Source organism: Zophobas morio, unplaced genomic scaffold, assembly GCF_036711695.1.
Source record: "Zophobas morio isolate AGI-343-1 ecotype UQ-CSIRO unplaced genomic scaffold, CSIRO_AGI_Zmor_V1 ptg000030l, whole genome shotgun sequence".
Lineage (NCBI taxonomy): Eukaryota > Metazoa > Arthropoda > Insecta > Coleoptera > Tenebrionidae > Zophobas > Zophobas morio.
In genome coordinates this window covers 10,608,731-10,618,103 of record NW_026972135.1, presented here as the reverse complement: position 1 = coordinate 10,618,103, position 9,373 = coordinate 10,608,731, and the positions used below count along the sequence as shown (strand labels likewise).

The window sequence follows — 9,373 nt, the reverse complement described above, 5'->3', positions numbered from 1 at the left end:
AGAATTTTAATTGTAATATTTAAATATTTTCATTGATTCGGAACATTTGATTTGATTTGATTTGATTTTGAAGGCTAGGCAGTTTTTTGTAGTTTTTGTGTGGTGCAGAGAAAAACGAGAACAGTTGCTTAATTGTTTTATAATAATTTTTATCATTGTGTATTATTGTGGCTACTCCTAACTATAAACCAACGTGACGCCACTGCTCCGATCATTAATAATACCGCTCTAGTAACTTTTAGTCCCCCCCATGTCATCAGTGTCAGAAATTGGCATCCCTTCTCAACTGATTTTACCGAGCGGTCCGTCATCGAACGGTTTTTATTGACAATTAGTAATGGTCGTGTAATTTCAATCACCAACATAAAATGCGGATATAAATTCAAATTCGTGCAATTTATTCAAATCTCGAACATCTTCTTAACCGTTGTATGTGTTTGACAGTCATAAAAATCAAGAAGGAATGGATGCTAAACGAAAACTATCGTAAGTCTACTTGCACTCACACCTGTCAGCACCACAATGTTGCCCATTTCTCAATCACAGCAACAAACTAATAAACTAAAACCATGAAAATGAAAAAGTCGCTTCTGATTGAGTCTCTTTCATGTACAGGACACAGGGAGATTCGCTATACGAAATCTTAGCATTGCCAAAAACCGCTACTGCAGAGGAAATCAAGAAAACCTACAGGCGGTTAGCACTAAAGTATCACCCAGACAAGAATCCCAACAATCCAGAAGCTTCGGAGAAGTTTAAGGAAGTAAATAGGGCACATTCGATTCTTAGTGATGCCACGAAACGAAATATATATGACAATTATGGATCTCTGGGGCTGTATATTGCTGAGCAATTTGGAGAGGAGAACGTCAATGCCTATTTCGCTATTACGTCACCGTGGTGCAAGGTAAGAGTTCGTTGCATTTGGACGTGTTGTCAGGCGTATCTTTATGGAGGATTTGTCTATCTTGTAAAATTTTATGGAAATGGGTCATTATGATAGATTGTTTACGATGAAGATAAGACCGCGGTTTTACAAAAAAAATATTAATCTGTGATTTATTTTTGGTCATAATGTGGGAAATAGATGGTTAGTTTTACTCATCTGATAAATTTATTCCACTTCTGAGAAATCTATTATCAGTTCTGTTTGTGATTTCTGTATCAAAATAATATTTTTGTAACGTCATTGATTAACTACTGACCAGGAGTTACAAGTATTTTTATTGTTGTTTAAATAGCTTTGTGAATCATCTTAAAAGTACATACTTGCTTTCTTAAAATAAATATTACAAATGGGCACCATAAAAATTCGTTCTTTATCTAGGTTTAAAAATTTTAATAACTGTGTTTAGGTCGGTTTATCTTGAAATAAAATGTCTATCTTATAACTTCATAAAAAACCGCAAATAAAAAATTTATTATGTAAATAAGAAATAATTCTGAGTGTTAAGTTGTTCTATGAAGAATGCAAATATCAGAAAATGTTAAAGCAAATCCGGTATTTGTGTAATATTTATATGGATTTTTGTTATAAACGCTTGAAGTTGTTTTGATCATTGTGAACTGATTACTTTGATTTAATTAGTAACAATTTAATATGATCTGATACGGAATAGGTTTTATTAAATAATAATTCCTATGATATCTGTGTGGGATAAAATTAATATTTTAGGTGAATTCCTTAAAAGAAATAATTTCGTTTTTCGTGTTGTTTATGAGATGTACTTGTGAATAAAGCTGGATAAAAAAAATGGTCCTATTTTAGGGGCACCGGTTTGGTGAACATAATTAACAATGTTTGCGAATATTTCCCCCCTATTACATTTAAATTTGTGTAACGAGCTCTATTAATGTTTACAATATTACGCCATGATTATTTATGAACAGATTGTAGCCAGAAAAGGGATACTGCTTAGGACTGAATTAATTTGGCTGTACTGAATATTTATCCAAGTCTTTTTGCAGACGTAATCGTAAACCAGTTTAATATATTCTCCTACGCCACTAAAAATCACTATTGAACTAGCATTCACAAACCTGTTTACAAATATGTACATACTTTTATGCAGAAAGTTTAGCGAATTTTAAAATACTCCTACAACTGTAGGATTGACGCAAACGATTTTTTGTTTAATGGTGAGTTCATGCACGAAAATTTAAGATTTAATTTAACGTAACGTAATTTAGGAAAAAATTAAATTCTTACAATCATACTGTAACAATCAAGTTGTCCATGTCTCATCTCTTAGTTTTAAGTTAAATGGAAATGTGTTGTGCGCATGTCCGTCATATCTGATCCGGTAACTGTCAAATAATATCTTTGTTAATGTTCTCAGTGGATGTTGTGAATAAATAAATACTCTTTGAGTACAACTTGTCTTTGGTTCCTGGTTTGACAAGTGATATTTTAAGAAATGCAAATTGTGCAAGCGTCACTGGTCATTTAATCATTTAAGAGGTGCACTGCTTTTAAGTTAAGTTACATTAAATTAAGTAAGTTTTAAGTTTGCGTGACGAACCCACCATAAGTAAATGAAAAAATAAACCAACATGTATTTACAATTTGATGATGAGAATCAAACTTCATACAAACTAAAAACATTTTTAGTTCTGTTTTTTATTTAATAGAATGAACCTGAAGGACAACGAAACATCCAGCATGCGTATGTTTCAAATGAGTTTTTATTGTACAAAATTATGCGATGACTTATGTTGATGAGTTCAATCCATTTTGGCCTATAACGAACATAAATACAACATCTCTCAAGTGATTATTGAATCATTTGTGAAATCAAAAAACAGATTATGTGAAAAAAAAATCAGTTTACAATAATAAACGCATCAGTAGAAAGGTTTTAAAATTATAATCAATATTTAACATTTTTATATCTGAGATCAATATAGGAGAAATATCCGATTTAACATTGTTAACCAGATTTATGACATCCGTTTCGTTGTTTTATCGTCCGTTAGTAATAGACTTATTTAATTTTTTTATCGTTTCCATTTTTTTTGTATCCTTTTACAACTACTTTTTGTTGGCGTGATTAATTAAGTATAATGTTGTTTTAAATCTTGCACAACTTTAATATTTTCTTTTGATTTATACATTTTTTCAAAAATGTTTGGCAATAATTATCAAAACCAGATCCCAGAAATCAGTAAAAACATAACACATAAAAAGATAATGAAAGAATTAATTATTGTAAAGCTTCCAAAAATACTAATATTATATACCTACCAATTTCATTTCAATGTTCGCTATCGTTTGCTAAAACTAGAAAAAAATTTAAGACAATGTATTGTTTATTTGTTGTCTAAATTGAAAAACTCCGGTAAAAATAACTAATTCCTTTTTAAGACTGATGCCACTTTCATAATTTGTTTACAAAGTAGCAGAGAAACAAATTAGTTGCACAAATAAACTGTCAGAATAAACCTTAACAGATGGGATATCAAAGGAAGGCTAATTGAAAGATAATTTCTATCGCAATAAAATACAGGATGTTTCATTAACTAAAGACAACAGAACGTAAATTGGAAATTATTTAAACCGTATAAATTTGTGACAAACCAAAGCTTTTGATAAATTATCAGACACAGTATAAATATATAGGGTGATGAAAAAATGACGGGTTTGTGGAGCTATTCATTCTTTGACCGTTATTGATTGGGTTATTTGAAAATATGAACAACTTAAAATTTTGAGAATTGGGTTTAATTTTTAGTTTTCCCCTTGATTTTTAATCCAATTACATTACAAAACTGTGCAAAAGTTGCAGCATAAAATATGCAAAATATTATGAATCTTGTTTATCGCAGCAAACAACTGAAGTTTGCCTCGGACGTAGTTTGCAGATTTTTTTTTGACCGCGGCTCGCAAGTGACCCATGCCCCTGAATTGTACGCTACAGGTGCAACAAAAGCTATAATTATTAACTATAGTAGAATTCTTTTAATTTTGGCAACATGTTGTAAAACTGTACCATTTAGGATAGCTGCAATGTTTCTGTCTTCGTCGGACACACTGTATTAACGCAGGTAAAGAATGCCCGCAGTTCTTAGCATTTAATGTATGTTAGACGAAGACAGAAACAGAAACATATTGTTTTACAAAATCTTGCCAAAATTAAAAGAATTCTTTCTTAGTTAGCAAGGTTTCTTCTTTTATTTTTCAATTGTTTTTAATTTAGAATACGAAAAAATAGGTCTTCCTTTTCTGTCTATCCGTCTGTATCTCTGTCCGCCTGTCTTCACGGATTTATTCGACAGATAACCTCCGAAAGTACAGGGCCGATTGTGATGACGTCACTTCAAAATTGTACATAGTAAATTGGTTTTAAATTGTATAAAATAACATAGTAGTTTATGACTCCGTGTTGAGTTTTTTCCCGAATTGTCCAGATATTTGGGAAAAAAATCAAAATTATAAAACAACATTTTGCAATTTAATTTTGAATCTGCTTAACCGAATGCTTTGAAATGTTGCAGATGTTTTAAAGTTACGATAGGCGTGATAAATTTTTAATCAAAATATATTTACATTTCCCCTCCAAAAAATTGATGACGTCAGCTCAAAATTTTGCCGAATAAATCCTATCTAAAATGCAGAAAATATGATGAGTCTGTACTTGTGATTTATCATTCAATTCATTATTTTTGGATTTGCTTATACAGGGTGACTCAAAAAAATTAATAAATCAGTCAATTTATTTTACTGAATAAATCAAGAATTGCAAAACTGAATGCTTTGAAATCTTGCAGACGTTTTAAAATCATTGTAAGCATGGTAAATTGTTAATCAAAATAAATCTGTTTATTCCCCCCAAAAAATTGATGACCTTATCTCAAAATTTTGCCGAACAAATTCTATCCAAAATGTACCAAATATGAGTTTTTACTTGTGATTCATCATTGCATTCATATTTTTTATCGATCAAATTATCAAACGAGTCACCCCGTTTTCCCGAAAATGTGAAAAATACGAACGTCTTTATTTAATGCTTAATGCAGAGATTAAACTGAGCCCCGCCCACCCACCCGTTTTCTAATTTTTTTCCTTCTGAAATAAAAATAAATCTTATCACATACTTAATACAACAAAAAAGTTATGATTAGTGCTCTTTTTACAGCCTAATTTCTATCAGTTCCCACACCCAATCTACAGAAGAACATATAATAAACCCCGCCCACCCACCCGCCTCGATCTTCCGCAGAAATAAAATTAGCCGCTAAATTGAGAAGAGAGGGGTGGGCGGGGTTAGTACTTATTAAAATAACACTGATTTTGGCAAGTAATATTCTCTGTACGAAAAGAGAGGGCGGGTGGGCGGGGCTACTACTTGCAACGATAAAACTGAACAATATAGTAGCGACTAAAATGATTAGGGAGAGGATGGGCGGAGTTGTTGGTTGCTTATAAAAGACTCTGTAGGAAAAAGTTAAATTGGTAAATTGAGTGTTGGTTACTTAAAAATGGCGTCAATAAGGAACAAGAATTATAATAATGATACTCAGAACATTTTGTCGATTGTAGCGTACTACTTACTACTTAATCGTGATTGTCCATCAGACAACTTGGTACTTTCATATTTTCTCGATATTTGATAACCCTAGACAATGCCGTAGGTAGGGGGAGGCTGGACAAGTTATAATTAACCAAATGTGATGTAATGTCTATATTGTAATTTATTATTGCATTAATATTTTTTAGATTTACTTTTACAGGGTGACTCAAAAAAATTAATAAATCAGTCAACTTATTTTATTGAATAAATCAAGAATTCCAAACTGAATGCTTTGAAATCTTGTAGACGTTTTAAAGTCATTGTAAGCATGGTAAATTGTAATCAAACCGTAAAAAATTGATGACGTTATATCAAAATTTTGCCGAATAAATTCTACGTAAGGTGTTCAAAATATGATGAGATTTTACTGGTGACTCATCATTGAATTCATATTTTTTATTGATCAAATTATGAAACGAGTCATCCCGTTTTCCCGAAAATGTGTCAAAACGTCTTTATTTAATGCTTAATGCTTGTTGCTTACCAATAGAAGACTTTCTAGGAAGAAGTTATTCTTAGTCACGCCCACCCACCCGTTTTCTCATTTTTTTCCTTCTGAAATAAAAAATAAATCTTGTGAATAATAATACTACAACAAAAAAGTTATGATTAGTGCTCTTTTTACAGCCTAATTTCTATCAGTTTCCACTCCCACTTTACAGAAGAACATTAATAAACCCCGCCCACCCACCCGTCTCCATTTCGGTGATTAATTTTTTCTACTCTGAGTGAAAGGTGGATCTTACACAGAAATAAAATTAGTCGCTAAATTGAGAAGAGGGAGGGTGGGCGGGGCTAGTACTTGTTCAAATAAGACTAATTTTGGCAAGTAATGTTCTCTGTAATAAAATAGAGGGCGGGTGGGCGGGGCTACTGCTTGCTATGATAAGACTGAACAATATAGTAGTGACTAGAATGATTAGGGAGAGGGTGGGCGGAGCTGTTGGTTGCTTTTAAAAGACCCTGTAGGAAAAAGTTAAATTGGTAAAGTGAGTGTTGGTTACTTGAAAATGGCGTCAATAAGAAATAAGAATTATATAATGATATTCAGAACATTTTGTCGATTGTTGCTTATTACTTACTACTTAATCGTGATTGTCCATCAGACAACTTGGTACTTTCATATTTTCTCGATATTTCATAACCCCTAGACAAGGCCGTAGCTAGGGGGAGGCTAGACAAGTTATAATTAAGACAAATGTGATGTAATGTCTATATTGTAATTTATTATTGCATTAATATTTTTTAGATTTGCTTATACAGGGTGACTCAAAAAAATTAATAAATCAGTCAATTTATTTTATTGAATAAATCGAAAATTGCAAAACTGAATGCTTTAAAATCTTGCAGACGTTTTAAAGTCATTGTAAGCATATTAAATTGTTAATCAAACCCTAAAAAATTGATGACGTTATATCAAAATTTTGCCGAATAAATTCTACTAAGGTGTTCAAAATATGATGAGATTTTACTGGTGACTCATCATTGCATTCATGTTTTTTATTGATCAAATTATGAAACGAGTCACCCCGTTTTCCCGAAAATGTGTCAAAACGTCTTTATTTAATGCTTAATGCTTGTTGCTTACCAATAGAAGACTAGAAGACTTTCTAGGAAGAAGTTAATCTTAGTGACGCCCACCCACCCGTTTTCTCATTTTTTTTCCTTCTGAAATATAAAATAAATCTTATGACATAATACAACAAAAAAAGTTATGATTAGTGCTCTTTTTACAGCCTAATTTTTATCAGTTTCCACTCCCACTCTACAGAAGAACATAGAATAAACCCCGCCCACCCACCCGTCTCTATTTCGGTGATTAATTATATCTACTCTGAATGAAAGGTGGGTCTTACACAGAAATAAAATTAGTCGCTAAATTGTGAAGAGGGCGGGTGGGCGGGGCTAGTACTTGTTAAAATAAGACTGATTTTGGCAAGTAATATTTTCTGTAAGAAAATAGAGGGCGGGTGGGCGGGGCTACTACTTGCGATGATAAGACTGAACAATAGAGTAGTGACTAGAATGATTAGGGAGAGGATGGGCGGAGCTGTTGGTTGCATAAAAGACTCTGTAGGAAAAAGTTAAATTGGTAAATTGAGTGCTGGTTACTTAAAAATGGCGTCAATAAGGAATAAGAATTATAATATTGATATTCAGAACTTAATAGTTTTGATCCTCTGTTTTGAGGGGACGAACTCATTCAAATCAAACTAATTTCTACGTGACATTCTTCCGATGTGTAAACATAAACACTTTCAAGTTGTTTTTCTTATCGAGTATAACCTAAGGACGTACAGTAATGCAATCCATCGGGCAATTTGGAACTTTCATATTTTCTCGATGTTTCATAACCCCTAGACAAGGCCGTAGCTAGGGGGAGACTAGGGAATGCTGAGCCTCCCCTAGATCTAGACAAGTTATAATTAACCAAATGTGAATTACAACATCAAAAATCAAAATAAAATGTAATGTTTTATTCAATAAGCGGAAGTCAGAGCAATAAAAAAGTCTGGACCGTCGGCATTGTGATCCGGTTATTGCAATTCGTAGAAAACATCTTTTAGTTTAATTTCTGTTTTAGTCTCACGTCTACCGCTTGAGTGTTATCGCTATTTGTCTTAAGTTACGAGTACCATAAATGATTTTCATTTGTGTTCAGTCGCACCTCTGTTATTACATACGGTAGACGTGATTAAATTGTGCAGATTATCCTAGAAACTACAGTTAATCTGCGCCCTCTAACGGAAAAAATTCCAACAACATACCATAGTTTCCAAGGTATGATTACACTTTCCATGTGTGTAGATCTGCGAAATATCATAATCTAAAAATATCACAAGCAAAACACGAGAATCGTATTTTCAAATACTTTTACCTATTTTTTTTTGTTTACTTTATTCTATTTAAGATACTCTTATTTAAAAACAAATACATAATGCAATTAAACTGATTTCTAACCTCTTCTTATCTCTATGACCGCTATTACGTAAAGATAGACCAATCTTCTCATAATGACGCTACTCCATAATCTCCATCCAACATCCACAATTCCTCCCAACTACCCGCAATGCCCGATAACCTAAATGTCCCGATCTGGTTCATGTATTGGTCCGAAGCCAAGCTCCTCGGCGACGACTACAGGGTCATCCAACATCCGCGTCAATAAATAACCATCCTAATAATTTGTTTCTCTGTTTCAGGCTCTATTCGTATTCTGCGGATTGATCACATGTTGTTATTGTTGCTGTTGTCTATGCTGCTGTTGCAACTTCTGTTGTGGTAAATGTAAACCGCGACCGCCGGAGGACACAGGGGACTACCACACGTTGAACGTAAGTCGTTTATGTGTTTACATTTTTGACGAATTTCATTGTTTATGCATGATCTTTTCTTGTTGTGGACGCCATCTTGATACGTTAAGGTAAGTTCTCACTTAGACGCACCTCCATTTCTCTTCGACTTGTTTTGATTTTTTCGTTTTGTTGGTTTCGTTTTAAATGTTTTTCGGCGGAAGTGCGAAGGTAAGATGAGTGGGAGGGAGGGGTTGCTGTTGTACAATGCACGTCATGTGACGGGTTTTGTCAGGTTATGGGGGCGGGTTTGTGGAACGGTGGGAAATCGGTGTTTGGGATTGGTTGGTGGTGAATTTTGCGCCGATGAGACAATGTGGCACATGTGGGTTAACGTAAAATATAGGGCTACTTTTTGAATTTTTTGAATAACGTCGTATCGCGTCGTAAAATAATGTGTACTCTGGAATATAAACAAATATCTGTTATATACAGGCTGAGTCACTAAGT

General features: G+C 33.2%; 1 protein-coding gene across 3 annotated transcripts in view; it reads left to right on the top strand.

The window, feature by feature from the left end:
- The first annotated feature begins 268 nt into the window (after positions 1-268).
- Positions 269-9,373, top strand: part of LOC135139053 (dnaJ homolog subfamily C member 5) — a 41,345-nt gene continuing 32,240 nt past the window's right edge. For 2 of the 3 annotated variants that reach the window (XM_064069144.1, XM_064069142.1), the window contains exons 1-3: positions 270-486; positions 616-907; positions 8,774-8,905. In XM_064069144.1, the coding sequence (XP_063925214.1) occupies positions 464-486; positions 616-907; positions 8,774-8,905 (447 nt within the window). In that variant the 5' untranslated portion in view covers positions 270-463. Of the gene's footprint in view, positions 487-615; positions 908-8,773; positions 8,906-9,373 lie in introns of all 3 variants that reach the window. The other variant, XM_064069143.1, reaches the window with a different exon arrangement.